This window comes from Artemia sp. Qi Xiang Cuo, chromosome 18 (assembly GCF_049724085.1).
Source record: "Artemia sp. Qi Xiang Cuo chromosome 18, ASM4972408v1, whole genome shotgun sequence".
NCBI classification, from domain to species: domain Eukaryota; kingdom Metazoa; phylum Arthropoda; class Branchiopoda; order Anostraca; family Artemiidae; genus Artemia; species Artemia sp. Qi Xiang Cuo.
In genome coordinates this window covers 41,876,075-41,890,943 of record NC_142811.1, presented here as the reverse complement: position 1 = coordinate 41,890,943, position 14,869 = coordinate 41,876,075, and the positions used below count along the sequence as shown (strand labels likewise).

The 14,869-nt window shown below is 36.3% G+C and overlaps 1 protein-coding gene across 2 annotated transcripts in view; it reads right to left on the bottom strand.

The window, feature by feature from the left end:
• LOC148941510 (discoidin domain-containing receptor 2-like) overlaps positions 1-14,869 on the bottom strand; it is a 215,233-nt gene that overhangs the window by 154,084 nt on the left and 46,280 nt on the right. For both annotated transcript variants that reach the window (XM_089104526.1, XM_089104528.1), the window contains exon 4: positions 12,349-12,580. In XM_089104526.1, coding sequence (XP_088960652.1) covers positions 12,349-12,580 — 232 coding nt within the window. The remainder of the gene's footprint in view (positions 1-12,348; positions 12,581-14,869) is intronic.

Here is a 14,869-nt window from a genome sequence, read left to right as displayed (position 1 = left end):
GAAATGATTCTTTCACTACCCGACTCAGAAAAATGCGCTGATTCCAAATATGCTAAGTTTGCTCATCTAACTGTTTCACAAATATGTTTTTTTTTTTTTAGGTTGAGGTTGATTTTGAGGAGGTGAAATTCGTGTTTCCATATATAGGCGTACAACAACAGAATTGATGTCTAGAATAGGGTACTAGATCACGGTGAGTATGAAAATCACCTTTATTTGAACGTAAAATTGAAACTTTCATTTATCTTTTTAGGTTGAACGATGAATATATAGCAAACTACTAAAAATTATGTTTTTGAGGTTGATGTTGATTTTGAGGATGTAAAATTCATGTTTTCATATAAATGCGTAGAACAACAAAATTAATCTCTAGAATAGGGTACTATATCATGGTGATAATGAAACTCGCTTTTATTTGAATGTAAAGTTAAAACTCTCATTTAAATATTCTATCAGTTTCATAATCCTTTCGCGACTGACGGGACCTTACAATCCCAGTATGTAAGAATCCTTCGGGCGATTCAAAATCGATCATTACTGTGATAAAACCGGTTCCATCGTGTTCTGCCTTATCTGGCGAGTTGATTAATGGTAACAGGTCAAAGTTGCGTTCAGTCAGTGAGAGTTGTTTAGCTGATGGTCGAAGTTCAACCACTTCCTATATGCGAAATATGCCAGGGTGTACCTGCAAAATATGAAACAGCTGGAAACTACCAATCCCGACGTATTTGACAATTTTCAGAATGGGAGCCATGTTATCTGCAGGTCCAAAAATTGTTGCGCGGGCTAGTCGTCAGATCTAGTCATTGAGCATGTCCTCATGCACTCGTTGAAATCTAAAGGTGGTATTACAAGGAGAGGTGGCATGTCTCAGTTGCAAAGGCTGACTTAGTTACTCTCTGCAGCAAATTGTAGTGCAATTAATTTGTTTACACGAACTTTTGTTAGAATTCAATTAATGACGACCGAACAGAACAAAGAAGTTAGAGAGTCGAGGATTGAAAACAACAACCATGATATTAGCATGATCCTTTAATTTGTTGCTGAGAATAGCCCTCTTACAGAAGATCTGATGTAGTGAAACATTATCTGTGAAGTTACGGCTAATGAAAAATTCAGCGTTGACACAACTAGATGAGTCCGACAAGCAATCTTGGGTAGCAAGGCAGGGAAAAACGTCAGCACTTATACATTTAAGAAAAAGGTTGTTAATATAATGCTTGCTAATGAGGGTGTACTAGTTACTGACAGACAGTCAGTTATCTCTGACTCAGCATTTTTGTTTCAGCGGCTGGTGACAGTTGCTGGAAACAGGAAAGACGATTTAGAGTCACATTTTGAGAATGGATTGTGTTCATCGCTTGCGTCACTTTTTGAAGTAAAAGGACTTCTACGAGCAGCTAATAAGCCTGCCCTCACCGATATGATGTGGCATCTACTTGCACATGAGCGGCCAAAAACTGAAGACTTCGTCAAAGATTTCAGTGACAGGCATATAGTTCTCGATGGTGGGGAAATGCTGCAGCAAATTCCTTGGGGAAAAAACTCAACTTATGATAGCATCTGCCAAAAGTATGTTGACGACGGTGCACGAAAATGCAACGTGTCCAGGACGTTGGTGGTTTTCGACGGATACAACCAAGCACCTTCAATCAAAGACATCACCCATTTGAGATGGAGAGGGACACGATCCTACCCACAGATAAATTTTAACAGGAATACGGTCTGTTCTACAACGAAAATAGTGTTCCTAAGCAGCTTCAAGAATAAGCAAGCAATCATAGCCATGACAAGTGAATACCTGGCCAAAGTTGGATGTCAGGTATACGAAGCACAAGGGGACGCTGATATTTTCATTGTTTTAACTGCAGTTCAATCTGCTTATCTTAGGTCTACTGTCCTGGTTGGAGACAAGACAGATCTGCTTATAATTCTCTGTTATCATACACAGACAGATAGTACAGTGAAATAACTTTTACTTTGACCCTCGAGGTGAAATCACAAAGAATGGATCTAGGGATACAAATACAATGAAACACAAACTTAGATCTAATATATGTAGCAAAATTGAGTATATCAGCACCTTCCTTGGGTGTAATTCAGCTTCTCGTGTCTGTGACATTGGTAAGTCAGCGGGACTACAGCTTCTGATAAAAAATAACGAGTTTCACGAATCTCCTAAAATTTTTATGGACCAACCATCCACCTAGTAGAACATTTCAGCAGCTGGGAAGATAGCAATGATACTTTTGTTTAACTGTTCAGGCTCAACTTCAACACACGATTAATTTCGTCATCTGAGACTCATCGAGGAAGTTGCAGAATCTTCATTACATGTTTCGTCTAATGTTCTCCCTCCCACCAATGATGCTTGCAACTTCAAATTGTTTCGATCTTATTTGCCAGTTGAATCATAGAAAACCCTGGGATATATTCTTGACCCTGGCCATTTTGGTTGTGTAATTAAGAGTGGATTATATCGCCCTATTTTTGGTGAGCTCCCCGATGCCCCTAAAACTCTTCTTGCAGTTTTTCGCTTTAACTGCAAAAACGACTGCCCAAATATGCGATGCACTTACAAAAGAAATTGAATGAAATGCACCTGGGCCTGTGGACCTTGCAAAGGAACAAGTTGTGATAACTGTGTTGCAGCTAAGTTTCTTGGAGTTGATGATCTCGAAGATAACGAAGATCTATGAATATTGATATTTCGTTTTTTTATCATATTTGTATATTATATAACTGAAAAACTTGAGAATGCTTTAATCGTTAATTAAACCATCAAAATGGGTGATAGTTGTCATTCTACATTTTCAGACCGGTTTCTTTCAGATTCAGCGTTGTTTAACACTAGATGAGAAAATTCACCCTCCTCCCGCATACTTCCCCTTTAAATATTGATTACCGTTGTTTATCCTTGCAGTTAGAGATCATTTCCAGATTCAGCGTACTTTATTACCCCTAAATGCATATTGTTTTTCGTGGTTCTACGCATTTCTGCAAAAGACATATTTCGCCTCCTTGTTATTTACCTCAATCCCCAAAAAACGTATTTGTGAAACAGCTAGATGAGCAAACTTTGCATATTCGGAATCAGCACATTTTTTCGAGTCGGGTAGACTTATAATCATTTCCCTTGGTATTTGTTCCGGGTTAGGCCCTTTTTTTTCACACACTTCCTGGACTAATATAAAAGAAAAGGAAAAAAAGGCACTAGACTTCATAGTCCAAATTGGTGACGCTGATCCCCTTGTTATGGCCCTTCAGCTGGGAACTGCAATTGGGGGGTGGGGATGGCTGAGGGCCAGCCATAATGTACTTTCTTACATCTTTTCTGTTTACCTTCCCCAGGCACACGTCACTTGCAGAGTCTGTCAATCATATCCATCCCAAACCAAATAGCTGATGACGCCAGGACTCGAACCCTAGCCCTCAAGGGCGTAGGATTGCAATTTCGATGCGCTAACCACTCGGCTAGGACAGCTGGATATAATCGGAATCATAAAAAAGGAGAAATATCTGAGAAGGAAGAACTTATTATCTTGAGAGCCATGATTGGCCTAGAATGATACATTATCCAGATCGCACAAAAACAAGCTCTTTTTTTAGTGTGTTACCCGTCTTGTGCTAGCCTATTTTGCTGCCACTATAGCCTCTAATTATTTGTATTTACAATCACTAAAAAGGAAAAATATTTAAGCAGGAATAATCCTTTACTTAGAGCCATGAATAGCCTAGCATGATACATTCTGCCTAACCACGGAAAAAAAAAGAAGAATAAGAGATTATTTTGTTAGTGTGTTATATATTTAAGCAGGAAGTTTATTTTCTACAGGGGTATGAATTTCTCCGTTCTAATGGAACATGAAAATAAGACGAAGAAATTTTTTTAGTTTTCCGCCCTTTGCTGTTACAGAAATGTTGCATGGGCGCCCATAAGGGGGGCGCCCGCCCGCTGGCTAAATGATGCTGCCTTAGTTTTATATTTTTGTTCTGAGATTTCTATTATATAGCATTAAAAGTGCCAATTAGACCAGATTTGCCCCCCCCCCTTCTGGAATTCAGCTTATGGGCGCCCATGAAATGTTGTGAACTGATTTTAGGGTAGCTTACTCATAAAACATGCTAGTTATGACCCATTAGAGAGTCTTGCATTATCAAAATAGGGTAATTGGACCTCTGTAGCTCATGCTTATTGTGATGTCGCTGATGAAAAACAACCTGGAATTCCGAAGTTACAGAAAATACACTTTGTCATGATACGTTATTTGAAACGCTACTATTGTAGAAGAGTTTATTTTTAATGTTTGACACTATTTTTAATTGTAAGCCGTTTAATGTTGGTAAACTCTCTATTAGTAAGCAATTCGTAGACAAGCAAACCATTTCGTACCGTAAAAAAAAACAGAAAAAAAAAAAAAAAAACTGTCAACTAAGGTTTATGTCATGTAAGATTATCCCTGAATAGTCATGACAAAGTATAACATGTTTTCAATGTAAATTAGAAACCAAATTTGGGTATGGACGCCAAAGTATATGATTCATGAAGTTAGACACATCATGGTACAATATAACGGACAAGATATGGATTTAACAATAGCAATTATGGATAATATTACTAATGTTCACTTGGGGGGTAGGAAGCCTGATTGGTATATAATACTTTTAGTAGGTTAGAGGCACTGCGGGAATGAATTTTGCTTAAACGATTTCTAGAGGAGTTGTACTGATATTTTATAGATTTCTGCGTTTGCGAAAAAGCTTTTTACATGAAACATCAACTCCTAATGCAACCTATACTAACTATATTCACATATCCTCACGAGCCTTAGTCGCTATTAGCACATCAAATTTGTAATAAAACATATATTTGTATAGCAAATAATCAGAAGCATTCACAGGGCTCTAAAATTCCATGATGTTGACAATTGTCCCTGGCGTCTAGTCCAAAAGTCTCATTTCATTAGCAAGTTACATAAAGAAAGAAAAACGAGCAAAATTGGGGTTTTTATAGGCCAAATTAAGATACTGAAAAAACGAAGCGAATATTTCGAGAGGACAAACGCCTCTCTTCTTCAGCGCGAAACGAAACGATGTATCAATAAAAGCCAAAAATTAAAAGAATTAAAACCAAATACCTAACAACCATAAAAGCGAGTTATTCGCCAATATCCGCGATTTGCACAAAATCCAGAAAATATGATCTGCCATCGACGGATACTAGCGAACAACTGAACAAAAGAAAGGAATCAATTCATTCACTTGAAAAACAAAACGAACCAGCAATTGAATAAGTTGGAAAACTATGTCATTTGATTTCGGATTTTAATTAAGGCATTTCTTGCAGACACCCTTTGAGACCTAAGGGGTTGTTCACGTGTTTGATTAGATGACTGAGAAAGTGGTTCAAGGTTTATTCCAGGGATCACTAAAGTATCGGCTTCTCTTTTGAGAAAACCGAAATATGACTCATTTATTCTTAAATCACCGGAATCTCTGTTTAAAGCTAGACCTAAATGTTGGTATTTATAAATTTCAACAGCTTCTCTGTAGTGCTGGACAATACCCTTATCATTCGAAATAAGACTAGCTTGATTAAACAAAATAGTATGGTCTGGTTTTTCAAAAATGTGCTCTGCAAGGGCATAGTCAAAATTTTCCGGTTTTTTCCGCTTTTTAAGTGTATTATTAATTGAGCTAGAATGCTGAGTTAATCTATCTGTTAGTCGCTGATTAGTTCTTCCAATATACCAAAGACCACACGAACAAGGAATTCTGTAGACACCGGAGTTTTCACCTATCGGGATAGGGTCTTTTCCTTGATAAATTTGGGACTTGATAGTTTTTCTGGGTCTATAATAAGTGTAAATGTTATTTTTCCTTAGATTTTTTGAAATGTGGTCTGAAATCCCTTTAATGTATGGGAGACCAAGATAAACTGAATTTTCCCTTTGATTTGTGTTTTCTGTGGAACTATCTGATAATCTTTTAATGCGTTTTGCAATTACAGAATTTATTAAACTAATTGGATAACCATTCCCAAATAAAATATCTCTAAGGTGGTTGAGTTCTAAATCCAAGAAACGTGTTGAACAAACTTTCAATGCTCTATCAACTAGAGAAGTGACAACTCCTCTTTTCACAGCAGGATAATGATTGGAGGAATAACTTAAGTAACGGTCATTATGTGTGGGTTTTCTATATACACTAAACTCAAAACATGAATCATTTCGGTGCACCAAAACATCTAAGAAAGGAAGACGCCTCTCTATCTCTGATTCCTGAGTAAATTTCAGTTTTGGATCCAAGGAGTTGAGCAAGTGAAGAAAAGAACCCAGAGACTCGTCACCATGCTCCCATAAATAAAAAATGTCATCTTTAAAACGAACCCAAAACTCAGGCTTACAAGAACCATGCAAAATAGCCCTTTCTTCAAGGTCTTCCATGAAAATATCAGCCTGTATTGGAGAAAGGGGGGCACCCATGGAGAGCCCATATTTCTGTCTATAAAAAAATGCCTCTATAATGAAAGTAAAAAGAAGTTCTATTACAAAGGGCCGTAAGCGAAAGAAGCGTCTGATTCGAAAGAGCGGAATTTTCTGATATAGATGGGTTAGAATTAAGTTTTTGCTCCAAAATCAGTTCGGCCTTTTGAGGATCACAATTGGTATACATTGAATCTGCATCAAAACTGCCAATTCTTGTATTTGGTTTAACCGAAACTTGCTTTACCTTGGAAACAAAATCAGTGGACTTTTTAATATAGGATTTTTGAGCCTGAATTAGTGGGCGAAATATCACTGATAAGAATTTCCCTATTTTTGCTGTAGGAGAATTAAAAGAAGAAACAATGGGTCGAAGTGGATTCCCGGGCTTATGAACTTTAGGAAGATCATAAAAGCCAGGGGACGTACAACCGCGTGGGTAAAACCTTTTGTACAACTGATCTGTAATTTCACCTTTTCCTTTTAGATAAGACAACTCTTTTCGGACTTCCTGTACAAATTTTTTTTGGGATCGGTAGCTAATTGTTCATATGTGTTAGAATCATTTAAAATTTCTCTGATTTTTTTTGTCGTAATCATCTTAATCTAATACAACAACAGTATTGCCTTTATCGGCTTTCGTAATAATCCTGGAATGATCTTTTTGTAGTGCGTGTAAGACCAAGTGTTCATTTTTACTAAAATTTTTTAAATTTCGATTATTAATAGAAGGGGAATCCAACAAAGTTTCAACAAATTGTGTTCTAACCCCAGCAATCTCTCCAATCTCCGCACGAGAGTCATGAAAAGCACCCTCTGTGTTCGCGATAATTTCACTATAAGGTATTTTCGAAGGGGTTATCGAAAATTTGAATCCTTTCGATAGAACCTGATTTTGCTCTGTTGTAAGGGGCGTGGAGCTGAGATTTATCACAGCAGGACCAGGAAACGCATTTGGGACAAAAGGTGGATTATTAGAGAGTTTTTCCATCTTTAAACAGTGTAATTTCTCAGAAAGTCTTTGTCTAGAGATCCCAAAATCATGCTGAAAAGAATTTTCAGCAATAGCCTTAATTTGATGAAAATCAGCATAAGAAAGCGTACATAATATTTCTCACTCTAGCCTGAAAATATCCGGATTTAACCGGTAGCGCTTGCTTTTGCAGTCACTAATAACATGATTTAAAATACCAAACCCTATACGTTCGGTAAATTGCTGTTCGACACGTGTGTTTAAGTGAAGTGAAGGTCGCATTGACTTGGGTAAAATATGGTTCATTTTACAATTATGAAGAAAATACTGTTGATTAATCAAATTAGCTTTTTTTCTCACAAGAGATATGAATGTAGTGACAACATTGGTTGAATGCTCCCCATAAGCATGACAAAGATAATTTCTTAAACCACATTGGCCTGACATCACATAAAGAAAGAAAAACGAGCAAAAATGGGGTTTTTATAGGCCAAATGAAGATACTGAAAAAACGAAGCGAATATTTCGAGAGGACAAACGCCTCTCTTCTTTAGCGCGAAACGAAACGATGTATCAATAAAAGCCAAAAATTAAAAGAATTAAAACCAAATACCTAACAACCATAAAAGCGAGTTATTCGCCAATATCCGCGATTTGCACAAAATCCAAAAAATATGATCTGCCATCGACGGATACTAGCGAACAACTGAACAAAAGAAAGGAATCAATTCATTCACTCGAAAAACAAAGCGAACCAGCAATTAAATAAGTTGGAAAACTATGTCATTTGATTTTGGATTTTAATTAAGGCATTTCTTGCAGACACCCTTTGAGACCTAAGGGGTTGTTCACGTGTTTGATTAGATGACTGAGAAAGTGGTTCAAGGTTTATTTCAGGGATCACTAAAGTATCGGCTTCTCTTTTGAGAAAACCGAAATATAACTCATTTATTCTTAAATCACCGGAATCTCTGTTTAAAGCTAGACCTAAATGTTGGTATTTATAAATTTCAACAGCTTCTCTGTAGTGCTGGACAATACCCTTATCATTCGAAATAAGACTAGCTTGATTAAACAAAATAGTATGGTCTGGTTTTTCAAAAATGTGCTCTGCAAGGGCAGAGTCAAAATTTTCCGGGTTTTTCCGCTTTTTAAGTGTATTATTAATTGAGCTAGAATGCTGAGTTAATCTATCTGTTAGTCGCTGATTAGTTCTTCCAATATACCAAAGACCACACGAACAAGGAATTCTGTAGACACCAGAGTTTTCACCTATCGGGATAGGGTCTTTTCCTTGATAAATTTGGGACTTGATAGTTTTTCTGGGTCTATAATAAGTGTAAATGTTATTTTTCCTTAGATTTTTTGAAATGTGGTCTGAAATCCCTTTAAAGTATGGGAGACCAAGATAAACTGAATTTTCCCTTTGATTTGTGTTTTCTGTGGAACTATCTGATAATCTTTTAATGCGTTTTGCAATTACAGAATTTATTAAACTAATTGGATAACCATTCCCAAATAAAATATCTCTAAGGTGGTTGAGTTCTAAATCCAAGAAACGTGTTGAACAAACTTTCAATGCTCTATCAACTAGAGAAGTGACAACTCCTCTTTTCACAGCAGGAGAATGATTGGAGGAATAACTTAAGTAACGGTCATTATGTGTGGGTTTTCTATATACACTAAACTCTAAACACTAATCATTTCGGTGAACAAAAACATCTAATAAAGGAAGACGCCTCTCTATCTCTGATTCCTGAGTAAATTTCAGTTTTGGATCCAAGGAGTTGAGCAAGTGAAGAAAAGAACCCAGAGACTCGTCACCATGCTCCCATAAATAAAAAATGTCATCTTTAAAACGAACCCAAAATTCAGGCTTACAAGAACCATGCAAAATAGACCTTTCTTCAAGGTCTTCCATGAAAATATCAGCTTGTATTGGAGAAAGGGGGGCACCCATGGAGAGCCCATATTTCTGTCTATAAAAAAATGCCTCTATAATGGAAGTAAAAAGAAGTTCTATTACAAAGGGCTGTAAGTGAAAGAAGTGTCTGATTCGAAAGAGCGGAATTTTCTGATATAGATGGGTTAGAGTTAAGTTTTTGCTCCAAAAACAGTTCGGCCTTTTGAGGATCACAATTGGTATACATTGAATCTGCATCAAAACTGCCAATTCTTGTATTTGGTTTAACCGAAACTTGCTTTACCTTGGAAACAAAATCAGCGGAATTTTTAATATAGGATTTTTGAGCCTTAATTAGTGGGCGAAATATCACTGATAAGAATTTTCCTATTTTAGCTGTAGGAGAATTAAAAGAAGAAACACTGGGTCGAAGTGGATTCCCGGGCTTATGAACTTTAGGAAGATCATAAAAGCCAGGGGACGTACAACCGCGTGGGTAAAACCTTTTGTACAACTGATCTGTAATTTCACCTTTTCCTGTTAGATAAGAAAGCTCTTTTCGGACTTCCTGTACAAATTTTTCTGTGGGATCGGTAGCTAATTGTTCATATGTGTTAGAATCATTTAAAATTTCTCTGATTTATTTCTCTGATAGGCTCAAAAATCCTATATTAAAAATTCCGCTGATTTTGTTTCCAAGGTAAAGCAAGTTTCGGTTAAACCAAATACAAGAATTGGCAGTTTTGATGCAGATCCTCAAAAGGCCGAACTGTTTTTGGAGCGAAAACTTAATTCTAACCCATCTATATCAGAAAATTCTGCTCTTTCGAATCAGACACTTCTTTCGCTTACAGCCCTTTGCAATAGAACTTCTTTTTACTTTCATTATAGAGGCATTTTTTATAGACAAAAATATGGGCTCTCCATGGGTGCCCCCCTTTCTCCAATACAGGCTGATATTTTCATGGAAGACCTTGAAGAAAGGGCTATTTTGCATGGTTCTTGTAAGCCTGAGTTTTGGGTTCGTTTTAAAGATGACATTTTTTATTTATGGGAGCATGGTGATGAGTCTCTGGGTTCTTTTCTTCACTGGCTCAACTCCTTGGATCCAAAACTGAAATTTACTCAGGAATCAGAGATAGAGAGGCGTCTTCCTTTCTTAGATGTTTTGGTGCACCGAAATGATTCATGTTTCGAGTTTAGTGTATATAGAAAACCCACACATAATGACCGTTACTTAAGTTATTCCTCCAATCATTCTCCTGCTGTGAAAAGAGGAGTTGTCACTTCTCTAGTTGATAGTGCATTGAAAGTTTGTTCAACACGCTTCTTGGATTTAGAGCTCAACCACCTTAGAGATATTTTATTTAGGAATGGTTATCCAATTAGTTTAATAAATTCTGTAATTGCAAAACGCATTAAAAGATTATCAGATAGTTACACAGAAAACACAAATCAAAGGGAAAATTCAGTTTATCTTGGTCTCCCATACGTTAAAGGGATTTCAGACCACATTTCAAAAAATCTAAGGAAAAATAACATTTACACTTATTATAGACCCAGAAAAACTATCAAGTCCCAAATTTATCAAGGAAAAGACCCTATCCCGATAGGTGAAAACTCCGGTGTCTGCAGAATTCCTTGTTCGTGTGGTCTTTGGTATATTGGAAGAACTAATCAGCGACTAACGGATAGATTAACTCAGCATTCTAGCTCAATTAATAATACACTTAAAAAGCGGAAAAAACCGGAAAATTTTGACTCTGCCCTTGCAGAGCACATTTTCGAAAAACCAGACCATACTATTTTGTTTAATCAAGCTAGTCTTATTTCGAATGATAAGGGTATTGTCCAGCACTACAGAGAAGCTGTTGAAATTTATAAATACCAACATTTAGGTCTAGCTTTAAACAGAGATTCTGGTGATTTAAGAATAAATGAGTCATATTTCGGTTTTCTCAAAAGAGAAGCCGATACTTTAGTGATCCCTGAAATAAACCTTGAACCACTTTCTCAGTCATCTAATCAAACACGTGAACAACCCCTTAGGTCTCAAAGGGTGTCTGCAAGAAATGCCTTAATTAAAATCCGAAATCAAATGACATAGTTTTCCAACTTATTTAATTGCTGGTTCGTTTTGTTTTTTCGAGTGAATGAATTGAGTCCTTTCATTTGTTCAGTTGTTCGCTAGTATCCGTCGATGGCAGATCTTATTTTTTGGATTTTGTGCAAATCGCGGATATTGGCGAATAACTCGCTTTTATGGTTGTTAGGTATTTGGTTTTAATTCTTTTAATTTTTGGCTTTTATTGATACATCGTTTCGTTTCGCGCTGAAGAAGAGAGGCGTTTGTCCTCTCGAAATATTCGCTTCGTTCTTTCAGTATCTTCATTTGGCCTATAAAAACCCCATTTTTGCTCGTTTTTCTTTCTTTATGTGATGTCAGGCCAATGTGGTTTAAGAAATTATTAGCAAGTTCTTGAGTATTTGACGAACATGATGAGCTTCTAAAATAAACCTCCTCCAACCCCCCCCCCCCAGCCCCCAAACACATTTCTGCATGGACACCTAATACGAATGAGTATTCTCAGAGAGGTACGTTGTATTGAAGGGAGCTTATAAGGCACATATTCCATGTAATTTTCATAACCTTCTTGGACGACTCCAGAGAATGTTCATATCAATCAGATATAGGCTATAAACGAGAATTTGAGGTGATTATCCAGGATGGGGGGGGGGGTTTAAATTTGAGCCCCTCTCCCCAAAGCTACCTCTTCAACCTGTACATTGGTATTAAGAATACAGGTGAAATTAAAAACCCTGAAAGTAACCAAACAAAAATTACTTCTATAACTGCCGCCCGAACAAAATTTCTCGTCATGGACCTGCATGATTCACAGTACGACTTTGCATGGTCATTTTCGCTTGACAACAGTTACCTTCTCCTGGGAAATATAAAGGATTGGCCTAAAAGTAAAAAAAGGTACCTCTTCTCCTTTGTAGTTTTTATAGCGTGTCCATTTTCCAAGTGACTCTCGCCAGTAGTCAACCATAAAATGCTCAGCATATTCCTGGCCCTGCCCATTCCCAAAACGCCCTTGTGTCTCTAAGCTGGTTATTGCATGTGTGATCTTCAGATTGACCTCCAGCCAATCACTTGGTTCGTGCATCGTAGGCTGGTTGGGACACCACGCTCCTCCTAGTCGTTCTTGTCGCACCCTGCAAAATTAAATGTTTTGAATTTGTCTGCTATGAACTATGACTACTGCTATTAACATCTCGTTGTAGCAACAAGCCGCCTGAGGTCAAAGAAGCTATGCACGCTTTTCTTATAACCCGGTTTGTTGTGAACTTCGCTCTCATGAAGTTCTGATTTCCTAATGCTGCAGGTAGGTGAAGCCGTCCACTTGAGAGATTTTTGTTGCCTAACATCATCTCGTCATCAACTTCAATTTTTTTGGTATCGTACGAGGAACTTAAATCCTGATACTGACCTGCCTCTTTTCAGGGTAATAATTCTTGCAACCTGTGAAGTTCATCTTGTACCTCAAGTGCCAATGTTAATTAATATTACTTACCTCGTAAAGGCTGAAACTGCAAATCATGAATATACAGATTTTTCAGTAAGTACCACACTAGGAAATATAAAACAAGAACACATATGATTGGCTTAAATTAGTTTAATTTGTTTTTTTTTTCCGTTGATAAAGGCTTCCGGATGTGAGGCCGAAATTTTCGGATTTTTATTATTATTAGTGAAAAAAACGTGTTTTATTTGTTATTTTCCATAGTCTTATTCAAAATACTATTCATTATTCAAAATACTATTAGTCTTATTAAAAATAGAAAGGCAGTAAGGTTGAAGAACTGGTCCTCCATACTACTTTTCTATCTTCTTTAGGCATTTCCCGCGTAAATGACTCTAATTCCAGTAAAAAATGGTCACCATCTTATTCAATAACCATTTCTCAATTATGACCCCTCCCTTCACACAAAAAAATCAGGTATCTTCAACATACTGGAAAATTTTGATCGAGAGATACAACAACGACCGTTGCAACCAAATTAATAGTATTCTATATAATATCCAATTATAATCTAGAAACTGAAAAAAGTAGAATCTAAGCAAAATTGAGATATTAAGAAAACTTAACTGCATAATTTGGTTTTTATTTGGAAAATTATCAAACATTAGTTTTAATAACTAATTTTGGTACTTGTTAAGAATCCGATAAACACACGAGAAGAACCGCCTATAGAATTTCAAAGATCCAATGAAAAAACAGGTTTTCGCTGGGTTTCCGCTGGCTTGTAAGATATTACTCCCTCCAGGAACTATGTTTAAAGTTTAGTTTTTTGGGGTTGTAGGGGCAAATAAGGTACTTAGGTTAGGTTACGTAGTTAATATATGCTATGCTTTACCTCCATCCACCCCCCTAATGTGCAAATATATATCCCAAATTTGTTTCCGGATTATTATATTTTCACCTTATTTTGTTTTATTTCATTAGCATTAACGCAACTTCACTTCTCAAGTGTTTATCGGATTTCTTAACAAGTACCTTAATTTTATTCCTTAAAAATGTTTAAATGCAAGCTTAAAAAAAAAGACAAAGGACACAGTAATATTGCAAAAACAGTAAAAATCCAAATATTTTTCTTTTTTCTTTCTTACTTCTATAATATCAAAATTAAGTAGCTAGAAAAAAAAAAGATCCTTATCTTAGACACTCATACTTTTATAGTCCACCGAACATGTAGCCTAATGAGAAGAAAGGCTCATACAAATTGACCCAGTAAAATTCTTTTTCTTTTCAAAAATAGTAACAAGAATAAATTTCTGGGAAAATTCTACGATCCATTTATTCATTTCTATCCCGGCTTTCCTTTGAAACTAATATAAAAATATTGAAGAGCCAGCAAGGTTTCAATAATAACAGCTCTTTGTTAGCTTAGTCATGCCATCATCCGAGAGAAGGGGGCAGATTAAAGCTATTCTATGACAAGTTTGATATTTTCAACATATGAAAGCATTTGTGTCTGGTATTAATCAACTGTAAAATGTGTTTAGCTTCAAATTTGATCAAGTTTAATTAGGTGTGGCATTCTAAGAGTATCAAATTTTGCGACGCCTTTCACATGTGAGGAAAACTAATAAAAGATACTTAACAAAAAGTTGGAAAAACAAACTTACCGAAAAAACAAGCTTCACACATGATAAAAATTAACTAGGTGTGGCGTTTTTAGAGTATTTGAGATGGTTCACGACGCTACTTAGATGTGAAGAAGAATGACCAAAGGTACTTTGTAAAAAACATTAACAAATAGAAATTCACCAAACACAAACCATAATGTTTGATTTTACTATAAAAAATAAAAAAAGAAATACCTAGCGAATGGGACGATCAAGGTATGAAAACTATCCAAGTTTTTACCTAAGATCAAATAATGAAATGAAACGTAACGCATATGACCACAGAAAATGAGTAAGAAGTTGACAAAAAACCG